The sequence below is a fragment of the Lonchura striata genome, chromosome Z, assembly GCF_046129695.1.
Source record: "Lonchura striata isolate bLonStr1 chromosome Z, bLonStr1.mat, whole genome shotgun sequence".
Classification (NCBI taxonomy): domain Eukaryota; kingdom Metazoa; phylum Chordata; class Aves; order Passeriformes; family Estrildidae; genus Lonchura; species Lonchura striata.
The window spans coordinates 3030678-3046651 of record NC_134642.1 but is presented as its reverse complement, the minus strand read 5'-3'; the positions used below and the strand labels follow the sequence as shown (position 1 = coordinate 3046651).

Below are 15974 nucleotides of genomic sequence, written 5' to 3'. Positions count from 1 at the left end.
CTGAGCCTTGGTCCATCATAGTCTGCATCTGCAACCCTTTTCAAACTGCCTGGAATAACCCTCCAGCTTGTACATAAAAGGTATTAAAGCAATTAGTCTGCACAGTGGTTAAGATATTGTGTCTTTGATGAACATGGTGACATAAGGTAAGAGATTGAACAGATTAGTTTTAGAGAATAAGACAGCTATGGTAAGGTTTAGCAGAACAAGGCTAGAATACAGCTCCTGTGACTGCTGGGTGAGCAAAGGAAACAGAACAGAGATTTTCTAGATCAGTTTGATTCAGATTCAACCACCTTGGTAGACAGAGCTCCAACCTAGAGATGAGCAGCAGTGAGAGCAAGTCTTCCCTTCTCTTGCTCTCCAGCTCTTCAGTTCACAACCTAGCGGGAGGAAGTGTCTGCAAAGGTCAGTGAAGACAAGCACACAGTTCAAAAACATCCAAACAGCCTCTATACCACAGATCTTTGCATATGAAGACAGCGTTGAAAAGCTCGTGGAACACAATAAGCAGTAAAATACCAAAGGTCTTAACTGCACAGTGCCCTCTCCTGTGTGTTGAGCCTCAGAGAGGCAGCCAGAGTGACAGCAGAAAATTATACAGAACTACTTACCTGCAGAAGGCAGCATCCTCAGTCCCACTAGAAGCAAGATAAGCCCCTTAACAAGCCCGCTGTTTAAGTTTTCTTGAGCTGCTGTCTAGTGTGATAAATTGGATAGGGGAGAAGTTTTTTAACTAAACCCTCAAGAGCTTTAAGAAAGCTTAAAGAAACAAGGAGGACAGCCTTGCAGAGACCAGAAGCACTGCTGGCTGGACATTCACCAGCAAGGTGAAATCACTAGCAATCAAGAAAAATGTTTCCTCATACTTAATTCAAACACTCTCTGTGAAAAGGAAGCAGGAGACCTTCTCAATTCATTCACAATCAACACATTTTGCTGTTTAACAGATCTTTAATATCAGTAATGTAGGAAGTGACACCTCAAGTGCACAAAGCACAGAGACTGTAGTTTTGGAGGTTCTCCCATTTCAGACACAGAAAGAAAACACCAGGAAGAACATGCAATCAAACAATGATCACCTCTAGATACATCATGATGTGGTCCAAAAATACACATTGAAACAATTAATCAAATTACTGCAAACATAGCTTCTCTGAGTAAGGTTAAGATATTGCATTTGTAGTGTCTCCATCCAGCTTTGCTTCAGCGAACCAGTGGAGCCTGCTTGAGTGAGATGAGGACTGAGCGCATGCGGGACACATCTTTTGCCTGCTTACTAGACTTGGGATTAAAGTCACAGAGCTGAGCCACACGTTCCCACTCAGTGCCCGGAAAAACTTCTTCTGCATCATTCACAAAGGCTTCTTCAGCTGCCCTAAAAGCAATGCAATGCACCTCGTGTTAATGCCCAGCATAAAAGGCACTCCTACCCTCCTACAGGATGCAGTTTCTTCCAGCATGTTTTGTAAGAAATGTGACCTGACAGCTGCTTGTGGACATTATGGCCACATAAGCTCCCACTGCCCCAATCCTGGAGATGAAAGTAGACTGCAGTACTATGCTATGCACAAGCAGTGCAGAGGATCGCAGAGGATTGTGTAAAATGTTGGAATACAGGTGTTTGGTTTTAAGAATACTTATTGAGTCTTTGCCTAAGGAGTCGCCACACAAGCTTGTAGGAATTAAGGCACTTCTATGTAGGCATTTTATTTATGGAGAAATGCCCAGGTCTTAACTTAAGCCTCTGCCACTTATGGCTCATACTGGACATTTGCCAACTGGAAATTTACAACAGCCTGCAAGCATGTCTTTAACAAATGCCATTTGAGGATTTAAATCAGCCCCAAGGCCTACAGGCCATCATAAAACTATCTGCTGATGATTCCCAATGCTGTAGTGAAGCAGCATGAATCATAAGGAATTTAAGGCAGGAATCCCATGCTTGTGAGTGAAATAGACTACAGTGTTTCTTGGCAGAGGAGATGACTTATTTGAGGTCCCCTCACAGAACAAACATACTTCCCCTGCTCTCACCCTAAGGATACTCTAAGAAGGCTTTGTACATTATATACTGGATAGTGCCAGTGGCGTCCCAGCTGTATTATTTTGGCTTTTCTATACTGCCAATAGAACTGCTTCAATGCAGGGATAACACTCCAGCATCTAGTTTACATGAACTGTGGGGCCCTGGTAGCTGCCTGAGTGCAGAAGCAGTAAGCATCAAAGGATCAAACCAAATCCATCTACAACAACAAGCAATACAGAGAAAGCAGTGAAAATGACTCTCTCATGAGGGTTCAGCACTATTCACAGGGATGATAAGGTTACAGACACCACTGAAGACAAGGATCACTACAACACTGCTACTTTATGTGACATGACACTTTTAAGGGGCAGTGAAGATTTTTTTACTTAACTGTTCTAGGCTGTAGCAAGGATGATTTATGTTTGTGCTTAAAGGTGAAGAGAAGAAAAGAAACAAGGAGAGAAAGTTTAAGTCAGATATAGAAAATGAGAATGAGTTTAATGCAGATGATTAGCTGGCTGAACATGCACTAGTAGCTTAGCCTACATTCAGGAAACAGGCAGCCAGTTTTATTAGGCAGCACTTACACTGCACATTTGCATTGGACATATAACAATAAGGGTTTTATTGAAAAAAAATCTAACAAAACCAACTCCAGGAGATTTCAGAAAAATTAAACACCACCTGTAAATCCATCATTTCACAAGTCTTGGTTTACATCTCCCTACAGTTAGCTGTGAATTTCACACCAAACCTTCAATATTAATGCATTCAAAGCCACAACACGGCTCACCAATACACCTTCTAAAGGTGTCACCTTAGAATCTGTGACATGTCCATCTTTCAATTCAAGTCTACAAATTAAGGGAAGAAATTAAAATACATGATCAAGCCAATGAACATTGCAATCCTTCTACCCCTCAGAAACTAGCATACTCCCTGGGGCTTGAAAGTCACAGCTCTGTTGTCACTGACCTATTAAGCCTGGCAAAACATCTACACTGCTCCTAATGTCTTCCCAGCAGTTTACATTGATTTCCCCCAATGCCACCTTCTTGTACTTTCTATCTGTTCTCTAACAGCCTCCTATTTCTACATGCATGCATATTTTCTACCCTGATTCATGTCAGGCAATGCCTTTCTACCTTCCTTGGCTTGTGAACTTTTATATGCAAGCATTGCTTAAGTATTTTTCTGATAAGTACGCAAAGCAGGTTGTCACTGCCTATTACACAGTTAAACACTGCTTCTCTGTGGAAGGACTAAATACAGCACCCATTTGAAACTGCAGGCACTAACCCACACCCCCAACAAAGCATCTCACAATGTTCACTGGCCTGGAAACAACTGTAAACCCTCAGGTCTAAAGAGTACTGAAGTCATTACCATAATTCCAGTGCTATGTACACTACATGACTTAATCTGAAAGTGCTAGGATTTGTGCAGTGCATACAGGAAAACTGCACTTAATACTCCAGACAAGAAGTGGTCCAAAAAGTAAATATTCAGAAGGCACCTTCAGACAGTCAGCACTATTTCTAATCCTGCTTATTATCATGTTGACTAGCAAACAGAATTAGTAGTTAAGCAACATACACATAACCAATCACGTCAGCGAAGGGTTGTTTGTAGAAAGCTTCATCTGCCACCCTAGGTAGCAAGTAGTCCAACAGGCAGGCAAGCAGGCAGGAGAAAAGAGATAAGGATGAGAAGTACGGAACACAGCTGCAGGCAGTTTTAACAAGCACATTAACCTTGCATCACCTAGACTTACTGTAACAGGAAAGCAGTTACCACATGGAATGGATCAATCAAGCCATTGGTCAGAGGGGCAACACGGAAATTCTGCTATATCCTAGAAGTCTGGGTCTGCTAGTGTTAGCATTAGACTACTCCCAGAGGACAGAAACTACCATCAGGCAAGGGATCTCACCAGGGTGATGAGAATGCCAAACACTTCTGTGCAACACCTATTTAATGAGCTCTGCTCCAGACTCCATATCCTGCACTCAAACACTGGCCATAATAAAGCTATGAGGGTATCATGAATTCTGGCCACCAATTAGGACACTACTAATCCTGTTTCCCTTTCTTCACTCAACCAAAAGGTAGTGAATTCCTCAGTGAATGGAAGCGGCAAATCCATAATTCTGAAATTTAGAAAGAAGAGTAGTCTACCTAGGATTTTATTTTAAAAAGACAAACCTGATGGCCATTTTGATAAGAAAAGCAGTCTTTCAAAAAAACAAACTAACAAAAAAACACCAACAAAATGAACAAAGCAGCAGTTCATCTTGAACCCTGTGAGTTTCCAAAATATAAAGCAGTCTTGATGATTACCTGCACAAAATGAAGTGGGGATTTAAGAAGCAGTGGGTCTGTTCCATCACTTTTACCATCACCTAGCTTGAAGTCAAAATTCCACAGGGAAGTTCTAAGAAAGTGTAAGAGCTTACTATTCCAGCAACTGAGTTATCACTTTCTACCACAGGACAAATAATTAGACCATTCAAACCACCACAGACACAGTCAGCATTTAGTTTTTCACTAGCAGAACTGAGTCATGTTTATTTCTGAACTGCTTCCAAAAAAAGCAGCAAAAGATTTTAAGATATTTAATAAAATGACCTGCAGCAAAGATTAATTAGAATGCCACTTCCATAGGTTCTAAAGTAAGCAAGTAAGAATGCTAGTCTCAGGGTAGGTAACTGCAGACATTGAAGACCTGTGCAGCTGGGAGTATGACAACAAGCAGGTAGAGTAAAATATTTTCTGGCCCTGTTCAAGCTTCATGTCCTAAGGAATCTTCAGTAATACCTGACCATCATCTTAATGCTTCCTGGATATTTAATCTAGATTATCTAAGGAAAAAAGGTAGGTAGTAGGAGTGTTTACTTTAATGATCTGAAGGACTATTGCCTTAGGACATAGAAAAAGTATTCTAACCTCCCTTCCTAATTATTTTCATAACTCTCCTGATGGCTGGAAAAACTTTACCTGTTACTGGCTTTTGTTTTCTCAAGCTTTTCATCTTGCCTTGCATACCACTCTTCCAACTCTTTTATGGCTTTCTCTTTCCATTCTGCTTCCTGCTTTCGTGAGTTTGCATCTGAAGATTTAAGAATTGCTTTGTCAGTCACGTTTGTATTCAAATGCATCTTGCAAACATTTCAACTGATAGTTTAGGGTGTACTCTAGTTCAGGGTGTACTCTAGTTCATCAACTCAGGTAAGGGTTAGAAGATTTCCTGATTTACACTGTGAGAACTCTAAATACTACGAACATTCAAAGGATTCCCGTGCTGCGTAACTGGGACAGTCCACTTCAGTTTAGGACAGGCATTTTGCAGAGTAGTCCAGATTCAGTAAATCTGTAGGTCTGCAAACTGCTCAAACCAGAAATAGTCACCTTGCTATGCCAGTGCCAGAACAAGCTTAGTAAATCCTCTATGCTTAAACCAAGTGAAGGAACCTGGCACTCCACATACTTTTACACACAGCCTCCAGCTCAGGACAACCTCATCTGCTGTAACTAATACAAAAGAGGAGTAAAACGGTCAACTCTATCCAGAATTACATTTTACAGAAGTTTCTGTCCTAACAATTTCAAGCAAAGGCTCCCTGACCATATAAGTGGGAAGCACACCAGTGTGTAGTCCCTTAGACACTGTCTATGGGTAGGTACCACTGCATTTGATAGCTGTATTTAGTTTAGTTAATAATCCATTACTTTCTTAATTTAGTAATTAGATTAAGATCCATGTGACAACAGATGGCCTTAGCAATTACAAAATGAAAAACCTTTATCCCTTGAGATAAACTACTATTGCCTGCAGTATTTATTATCATCAAAGCTTAAAAAACCTTTTCATTTTCTGTCAGCTCATCTGTAAGTAAAGGTTCAGAAAGCCACTTGCTTGCTGACTCCCACACCAGTCTTAAGTCTGCTTACTACAAGACTTATCCAGGCTTGCTCCCTGAACTCAGGAAGCATGTTAAGACTTTGAAGAGGCAGTATCATGGTTCAGAATTCTACTGCTTAAGAATCATAGAATGGCTTGAGTTGGAAGAGGCCTTTAAAATCACACAGTTCCGCCTCCTCTGCTGTGGGCACAGACACTTTTCATTAGACCAGACTGCTCAAAGACCCCATTCAGCCTGGGACGGAGCATCCACAGCTTCTCTGGGCAGCCTGTGCCAGTGCCTCATTACCCTCACCATAAAGAATTTTTTCCTAATGACTAATCCAAATCTACCCTCTTTCTTTTTAAAGCCATTGCCCCTTGTAAACTACACACCCTTGTAAAAATTCCTTCTCCAGCTCTTCTGCAGATCCCCTTTAGGTACTGGAAGGCAGCTCTAAGGTTACCCCAGAGCCTTCTCTTCCCCAGGTAGAACACCCTGACCTCTCTCAGCCTGAGAGAAGCTGACATTAGGTTACTCAATAAATACCATGCTTACCAAGTTGCTCCAGGCGCTCCTTTTGCTTCTCTCTCCACTTACGAATACTTTCTGGTTCTGATTGCAGTCGATCTGCTTGGGAGATGGCAGAATAGCAGTCTGTGGGACCATTACTCTCCTTGGAGAAAAGGAATAGTAAAGTCATTTGTGCATAACAAGCAATTTCAGATAACTGCCTGCCAGCTATATAAAATTAAACTCTATTTGAACTGAGCCAACTAATTTGATGTTACAATGCATTTCCACTATTGAAAACATCTTACTACAGCTTACAACAGAATCAAAGGAAATTAACACAGGGTTTCCTCCAGAAATCAGAGATCAAACAAAAATTCAAGACAACTGGAAATACAGTGCCACAAAAACTTAGTGCCAGAACACTAAGCCTGCAGAACACAGAAGACAATGCCTAGCACCTCACTACACAGCTGTAGGCCAGATATTCTCTGAGTTCATCTCACCTTAAATATTTACTGAGAAAGCAATTTTCTCTATGGTTTTGTGCACAAGAGTACAAAACATTCTTTGCAGCTTATTTGTCTACTTCAAGAGACATTACCATACCACATTACAAAATTTGGATCGATGTGTGCCACTTATAATGCATTTCAATATTTAATCACCAGAACAGTGAGAGTACTAGCATCCTTTTCACAATGTAACATCTCAAAGACTTGAAATTAATAGGGCTAACATTAATACACCAGATTTACAAAGCTAATTAATATTGTGGTATTTGCTACAGAAGATACTCTAAGTTTAACAACTTCTATTGCTTCATCCTACCCCTACCAGAGTTAAGAAACACTTCTAAGAGTACCAGGTTGATTGCAGCTGACCACAGATTTGCCTGTACCTTGCCCCTCTCTGGACTTCTGTAGCCCTCAATGAAGGAATAATGCAAAGAGAAAAGGCTAGGCTGGTGCGACACCACCAGGCTTCACATTTCATCCAAAGCAAAATCAACTGGCCAGCTGCAGGGCCAGCTAGTTACAGGTAGCTAAAACCTAAGTTATGTATAGCCCATTTAGCCTCTTCTTTCTGATTGAGAGGAAGCTCTGTCAACAAAATCAACTGATCTCTTAGAATTCCAAATACAAAATCAAGGTATCTAAAGAGGGAAGTCTACCTTCTGTTGTACAAGGAAGCACAAAGGGCCTGTAAAATACAGGTTGTCCCATCAATCTTACAGTAATGCTGATACAAGAATGCCAGCAGCAGTGAAAGCTGTTTGTGTCTCCACAAAGCTCAGCAGTCACTTAAAACTCTAAGGAGAAGTACATTGCTCACATGTTGCTTCTTTCCCAAGTATTCATTTAATCAGGCTAACGAACCAACTGTGACACCAGGCAATGATGACATTGACAAACTGGTGTGAAATTCAATTACAACAAAGTGTTTGCCTTAGCATGCCTCATTCCTCCCTGACACCAATAAAGCAGGTATCTCCTCCTTTTGTCATTACCATGGCTGTCTAACATGCTTTTTCACACTGTGATTGAGCTTTTTAGCCATCAGCTTAATTTCATGCAACTTCATGTCTTCATGTCAGTAGGAATGTATGCTTTCAGTCCATTCCTCGTAAGACTATCTTGATAAGAAAACCAGGATGCATGAATTATCTTTAAAGAGCAAGCAAATCTGAAAACTCTTCTTTAAACTAGGTAATCAGAACACACTTTCTTCTTTAAACTAGGTAATCAGAGCTTAGCAGCCAGTGCAAGCCAATGTAAAGTTGTATCACAGAGCCTGACAGTCAGCTTTACAGTGCTTATGTACTGCTAAGCCACATTTCAAAATGAACTGCTGCTTTAAGTGGCATCTAAGTTCAGAGGATGGGCATAATTGAGAAGACTGATAACTCCATTAGATGAGCTACCAGTATAGAAGACCATCCTCAGATACAAGACAAAACTACTACAATTACTTTAAAGAAATGGGAAGTATTAGTCTATATTAAGATAAAGTTGTCAGAGTAGAACAGCACATTCTAAGTACAGAATACTTCTATCTTACCTGATAGATATCCCCATTAACCACTCCATGAACAGCATCTGTAAAGAGGTGATTTGTTTAGTCATTTGAGAAACATAGAACAGCCAGAGTTACTGATTTCTGTATCTTATATAGGAAGCTTTACTAAAGGAGGTAAAATGTAGGAGTTGTGAAAGTGAATGTTATTTGATACCCTGCAGGGACACTTCCTTGTCCCTGCACTTTTTTGGACAGGCATGAAAAACCAAGTGAGCCATCGTTCTGCAGAACCAGAAATACAAGGTCATTTCTTCATCATGAGATATTGCTTCTAACAACATAAAAAGCAGAGCTGATACTGGTGAGAAGCTGCTACAGACTGTGTTCTAATGCTACTCCCACTCTGTCCTCCCTCTCTTAGAAGCTGACTACTACACAACTTTTGAAGTTAAGAAGGACGACTACCAGTTTTTTAGTGTCTACCTGGAAGATTAACAATGCTGCAGCCAACAACTGGTAATTCTTATCCTAGTGTTGTTAACTCCTAATTAACTCATAGATAGAGCTAAAATTCCTAGCAAAGTCATTTTTCTGCTACCATCTGTGATGACATGCTTGAGAGCTTCTACTTCAGTTGCAGCATTATTATCCCTAAAGGGACAGTGGCAATACAGCCGTAGGGAACAAATAATAAAATAAATAAAACAAATAATAAAATAATAAAAAAGTTTGTGAGTCAAACTTTTAAGTTTTTGAAACTATTTATATCTCTGGACTATACAAAATAAACCAAGATTTTCAGGACAGGATTTTTTTGCTAAATCTCAGCAGGGCATCTCTCTGGAGCAGTGCCACGTAACATCTGTCTGCGTGCTATACCAAGTAGTCATGTTACTCATACCACCATGAATAAATCTCTCACACAAAAGTGTTTCCACCATAATACACCCCTCAGTCAGAGAAGTGACTGTACCAAAGAGTAAGCAGAAAAATCTTATCAAAAGGTTATTTTCCACCACCTTCTTAAAAACTGATAGCTGACTGTCCCAAAACTCAGCAAGTTACTGTGTTGTATCCTCTTGTTTGTGGCTAGGTATGCACCAGTCTCATAGCTCTAGAGAATGGCACACAGGAAGTTCTTTAAACTCCTTTATCAGTGAGCTAGGCAAGTGTTTTAGGTCTTTATCTCTGAGCCCTGAAGAGCAATCATTAACTGTGTTATGTAGAGGACTGTAAATTCATCAGTTCAAGAACAGTAGTTAAGTTGGAGGATACTAATCCCCAAGAACATAGGTACTAACTTTTGCATGGGAAGATTGAGATTAAGAAAAAATAGCTTTTCAGTTATATTTTATATATTTTATATTTTATATTTATATTTATATTTATATTTATATTTTATATATTTTATATATTATATATTTTATATTTTATATATTTCAGATATTTTATAACTAGATTCCCATAAGTGAGAGATGGTTGTTACTTTGTCAGATTCCTACTCCTTTGCAAGGTACAGGAGGCCTTTATAAAGACCCACTGGGTGAAATGGCTCATAAATGTTGAGGATGCTTCCAAGAACAGTGATAATATGATTTTCTTGTCACACCATTGACAGGAAAACACATCCACTATGGTCTTCACTACCCAGGCTGACAGGTAAAAGTAACAACATCATTGTCTAAGGCTGTGCCTGATGAAACAAACACATAGGTTTGTCTAAGGGCCATTTTTCTACACAGAAACAGATACTAACAGACACTGAACTAAGTGTTTCCAGAGGGCACCCAGGCTACAAGCATTATCAGGATTACAACAAATTTCCCATCTGTTCTGAGCTCCCTAGAACTTGCAATTAAGCTGCAGAGTCAGCATGCTGACTGAGCTTATCACAAGCAAAAGAGGAAGCAGAATTGTACCATCATGCTGTCATATGCCAATAGAAGTGTCCTAACTGGAACAAGACCAATAGTCAAGCATTTCTTCATTTCAGCTCTCCAGTCTTCATGCTTGTATAACTAAGTATCAAGTATAGAAAAACTACCTGTCTGTCAGCTTTCACATCAATAATCAATTGTGTATCAGGTTTTTCTGTTCACAGAAACATGCAATTTCATAAGCTTCCCACAGAAAAAGCTTAAATACTGATAGCACCATCATAACATTCTTAGCAGCCATGAACAATGAAACCCCTCTAAAGTTTTCAAAATCCATCCAATTCTATCATAGTACTGTATCTCCTGAAGTTAAAATCCACATATTTAGAACCATCTCAGTTAGCAATGAACCATACTCCTTGTTGTTAGCTTTTGAACTTAAGATAAACTCTTGCAATGAACACATATAAACATCTACAGTTCTGCAACACATGCTGACAATATGGTAATAATGAACATTCATACAGCAACACAGATAGTTTTTAGAGTCTGGAAGAGTCTGGAGAGGATAAGTCATATCAGCTGCCTCGCATTTACAGGAGATACAACACCCAAGCTTGCCAGAAATAGAAAGGTTGCATTAATGCCCTCCACATTTACTACAGCTTACAAAAGAAAAGGCTGGGTAGTTGGAAGATAAATACAAAACCCATTTTGTCACTTTCTAGAAGTTCTAGAAGTGAATATATGGCCTCAGAGGTTTATCACAATGATGATCACCTATTCTGAAGGCTGCTTCTGTCATTTATTACCATTCAGTACCAGCTGGACTAAAAAGAAGTTAGCTTAGCCTTGTTCACCAGCCTCTCTAAAGTCTTATTATCAATGCAAAAGAGGACTTATCTCAAACGTCAGAGGCAGGGGTTTGCAGTACACTGAAACATTTTTCTGATACTCTTTTAAAGTAGAAGTATTTTTAATGAGTTACCTTCAGCATCTCTTTTAAATAATAAGTACTCTAAGTACAGCTACATTCAATGAGCTAACACCTCTAGCTAAAGTGACAGAAGAACATAAAAGTTTCATATATTCTGACATAAAGTTAAGTAACTTCACCACTCAAGGCCTAGTTTACCATCCTTTTTCTTTTAGGCACAGTCATGTTTTCCTTTTACCTACCTCTAACCCATAACATGATAAGAAAGAATCTTTCACAAAACTTTTGTTTACATAGTTATGCAAGAACCTAGAGAATAAACAATTTTTCTAGCCACAACTTAGTCTTGCACCTGTGTGTAAAATAAAAGCAAGCAGCTCAGGAAGAGTGCTTCTTTCCAGTTGTTTTAGTTTAATCTGCTGTCCTATCAAAATCCATTAGTTCCCTCATTTTCAATACAATCAATAGGCTAGAATTAAAACACACCTGCAATAGGTTCTATAATTTTCCAATAGAACAGCTTCTGTAATTTCCACCTTCTGTACATTTCCGCTAGTATTCTCTTGAAAATAAAAAAATATAGATTTTTCTGTCCTGATTTCATAATAATGCAGAATCACTAACACAAGTAGACAGATATCATTCCTCTATCATGCTTTTCTCAGTGCTGTCTTATGGGGCTCTGAAGCCTCAGATGTTGATTGCATAGCAAAACCCAGATCAATAGGTGTTCAAACAATTAAGAAAAAAATCAATTGTCACAGACAAGAAATCTTTCTGTCTGTGGTGCTAACTACAGAGATGGGAGGAATCAATTCTTTCCTAAACTATTTTGAAGCAAATTTATACTCAGTTCCTGACTCAGTTCCTGAAAGGCTATTAAATGAAATACCTAGACAAACCACCAGACACAATTAATTTTCTTAATTGCTAGAGGCTCATGAACATCTTTTGAAGACAAATATAGTTCAATCATATAAAGTTCATCAGTCATATAATTAAGTTCATATAAAACTTACAGAGAGTGAAAATGTGAAAGTAATGTTTGAGACTAGTCAGCCTGCATTAAACTTGTGTTTTGCACACTTGTTAACATACATAACTGCTTGCCTCTGAATGAAATGCCCCACAAGAAGCTGCTCAACAAACTGCCATGACAATTTGTATTGGCTTACAGGATCTAGAAACTACACATTTCCCCTTAACACTTTCTTGCTCAGAGAACACAGTAAGTGAACCAATACAACTTCAAGACATCCTATTGTCAGAATCCCACTGCAAATACACGGACATTGATTCATCACTGAAAAAGAAATGTCATAAGACATCACATTACCCATACCTAGGCAACAGCATTGTATTACTTGATTTATGCAGTACTCTCTGCCTTCTGAAGCAGGGATTATTCGCCTTCCAAGGGAAATAAGATTAGTTTTTTGCATGCTCAGGCAGCTTGAATGACATGGCTGTTTACATAATGAATGGCCTACTGGATCAGGCCTGGATCAGTATTGCCACCATGATCATGGCAACATGAAATTATGCTGTGTGAGAGGCACAAGCCTGGCAACGTTCCACCATTCCCCCATACTCACCCAGTTTCCACCATTACAACAATTAACAAAATTCTAAAAATTGATCTTTTCAATTCATGAAGCTCACTTCTGTCCATATATTTGTCTAATTATTTACCAAGAGACTGAAATGGAAAGAGTGTTGATGAAACACTATAGTTCTCAAAAGTGTATTTCAAGAAGCTGATGACTGCTTGTCATTACATCTCAACTTAAGATCTTCAAACTTCAGTTGGGAGCTGCCCAAGTCATTACTTTTTTCCCAGTATTTAGAAAGAACTTATCCAATAGATCTGTAAATAAATAAGGAGTTCAGAAAAGGTTACGGTTAAAAAAAGTAAATCCACAAATCCCTGGTCATGATGCTTAAGGATTTACATAAGAACTTGCATTGTTTCAAGACGAAACTTGCATCCACCTATTCAATTACAGAAGAGTTTAATGAGCTAATATGCCAGAGACTACAACTGTCTGATATTTATTAAGGTACTGATCAGATGATAAGAAATGTCTAACATAAATGGAACAAAAGTCATTAGATTATTTGTCACCATGCCTGAACCATTACATTTTGCATGGCTGAAGTCTGTGCTTTTCAACATGGAGAGAGTGTACAGGCTCTGACAGTCAATAAAGATCGATTTTTGTTATGTTTTGTTTTTTTTGTTAAAAAACAGGACCACTAAAAGTCCACAAGCATCATCTACCACACCTATTTAACAGGCCAGAGCATAAATGCAATCCCAGTGTATAAAAGAAAGCAAAATGACATATAGTTCCTGCTTAAAGTTCCCAGATCTTTAGATCATATTATTGTATTTATTATTTTATTAACTTCTTCCTAAAGTTCTCCAATAACCCTTTTTCACTTCATGACAAGTCAACTTACATGACTTGAGAAAAAGAGCTTGAAAGGCAGTTTAAGAACTACGTTTAAATATCAAGCCAATCTAGAAGCATTGAACAAATCAACCTTTTAACAAGAAAACACTTTGCAATAGTCAGCACTATATGTATGTAGAGAATATACTCTTCTAGTTGTTCTAGTACATTGTGGGAAAAGTCAGTGATAGATTTCCCAACAAAATTCATTTTCAAACAGCCACTTTAATGTTCCAGAGTCTGTTTGGAACATAAAGCCCATGTAAGGCAAGATATCTGTCTAAAGATTCTGAAAGTAAGAAGGGAAGTGACCATTGTGTCTGTTTCTGCACTATACATAGAATACGGAAGTCAAATTATGTATGATACCAAAACAGGATGGTGTTCTGATAACAATTATCCTCAAGTTCTTGTGCTGGGCAAAATAGTCCCCAGTAAATACCTTTTTTTCAGGAGTATGTGATCCATATGTTTTTGACTTTATGAGTGAGCTGATGTTAAGGGCAGTGCTACCTCTAAATAAGCACCAGGAGGTCTGCATTACCCAGTTTATCTAGATGAGTTTTATTCACTGAGATACTACAAACCTGTCCCCTCATACATAAGATACACCAGTAATTTCTGAAACCAGGTTGTAAAATGAAGACTTAATTCTAAAGATATTTCGACAGTGAACTGGGGAGCAGTTCAACTTAGAAGGAGAGTGGCATCCTACTGCAAAGACAAACGGATGTCACATGAGAGCAAATATGCCCCTGTGGCTCTGGTGACAAGTAGCAGAAAAGTCTTCTGAGAGTGTTGTAACATCAACCCCTTTCTACTCAGGCTTCAGTTAAAACCTTTCATAAGGAGAAGTGCTTATTTTGGACTACTTTAGCCACCATCAGGCTATAACCCACACTCCTCAACACACAGCTCCCACCCTTCTCCAAACGCGGGTTCTGCAGTGTCGGGTTTGCTACATTAAGTACAAAGGTTACCAAGGAACAAAGGCTAAAGGTTTAGTAAAATTAAACATTAGCTTAACTGCTCTTATGCTTAAAGCCTAAGATCACCCCCGCCGAAGACAGAAACTCAAGTGGCGGATTTATCCAGCTTCCAGAAGCCTCCCTTCAGACAGGCTCCCGGATTAGCCGAGATCAGCGCCACTCGCTTAGGACACGGGCACTCCTTAGGCATCTTCAGCGGACACCAGCCGTACCCCAGGGAGCAGGAGGGCGCTCCCCGGTGGCACCGCGCACCCAGGATGGCTCCGACCCACCCCAGGACCACCCCCGGGCAGCGGGGCCCGCTCGGGGCAGGGTCCCGCCGGGGCCGGTCAGGGGGAGCCGGGACCCCTCAGCCCCAGCCCCGAGGGTCAATGGAGCCGGAACCCTTCAGCTCCGAGGGTCAGGGGGAGCCGGGACCCCTCAGCCCCAAGCCCCGAGGGTAAAGGAGACCCGGGACCCCTCAGCCCCACCCCGCCCGCCGCTCCAGCAGGGCGTACCCGCGCCGAGGCCCTCGGGACCCTGCAGCGCCTGGGGCACCTCGCCGTTCTCCAGGATGTCGTAGCCCTCGTCGTTCTCGATGCCCGCGATCTCGTTCTCCTGCTGCGCCAGGAAAGCGGCGGCGGGATCCTCCTCGCCACCGTCGGGCATCCCGTTGCCGGCAGGCGGCTGCTGCGGCTGCTGGGCACCGAAGAGCTCCATGTCCGCCATGGGTGAAGGTGGGCAGGCGGCTGCGGCTCCGCACCGCGCCTACGCCGGGCGGCAGCGCGGAAGGGGCGGGGCCGCCCGGCCTGCGCCAATGAGCGCCGAGCATCGCCCGCCTAACCCAATCAAGCGAACGGCTGTGGCGGGGCCTGCGGAGCGCGGGCCAATCAGCGCCCAGAGAGCAGCGAGCGGGCGGGGCGCGGCGCGGCCGCGGCGGCCGGACCGCCGGGTGGTACCGGCGGGCTCCGCTCCATCGGGGTCCGCTCCTGCGGGATCCGATCCTGCGGGCTCCGCTCCATCGGAGTCCGCTCCATCGGGGTCCGATCCTGTGGGATCCGCTCCATCGGGGTCCGCTCCTGCGGGATCCGATCCTGCGGGATCCGATCCTGCGGGCTCTGCTCCATCGGAGTCCGCTCCATCGGGGTCCGATCCTGCGGGCTCTGCTCCATCGGAGTCCGCTCCATCGGGATGCGCTCCTGCGGGATCCGATCCTGCGGGCTCCGCTCCATCGGGGTCCGCTCCATCGGGGTCCGCTCCATCGGGGTCCGCT

The 15974-nt window shown here is 41.4% G+C and overlaps 1 protein-coding gene across 3 annotated transcripts; it reads right to left on the bottom strand.

Annotated features, from left to right (window-relative positions):
• Window positions 1-934: 934 nt before the first annotated feature.
• CLTA (clathrin light chain A) lies at window positions 935-15493 on the bottom strand. Of its 3 annotated transcripts, XM_021533865.1 has the most exons (7): window positions 15220-15493; window positions 8506-8543; window positions 6490-6607; window positions 5027-5138; window positions 3626-3679; window positions 2421-2456; window positions 935-1378 (listed from the first exon to the last, which is right to left on the bottom strand). In XM_021533865.1, exons 1-7 carry the CDS (start codon window positions 15428-15430, stop codon window positions 1207-1209), a joined length of 741 nt encoding a protein of 246 aa, XP_021389540.1. In that variant the 5' UTR covers window positions 15431-15493; the 3' UTR covers window positions 935-1206. The 3 variants fall into 3 exon arrangements, with proteins under 3 accessions (XP_021389540.1, XP_021389541.1, XP_021389542.1); XM_021533866.1 differs by lacking the exon at window positions 2421-2456; XM_021533867.3 differs by lacking the exons at window positions 2421-2456; window positions 3626-3679.
• Between the last annotated feature and the right edge of the window lie 481 nt (window positions 15494-15974).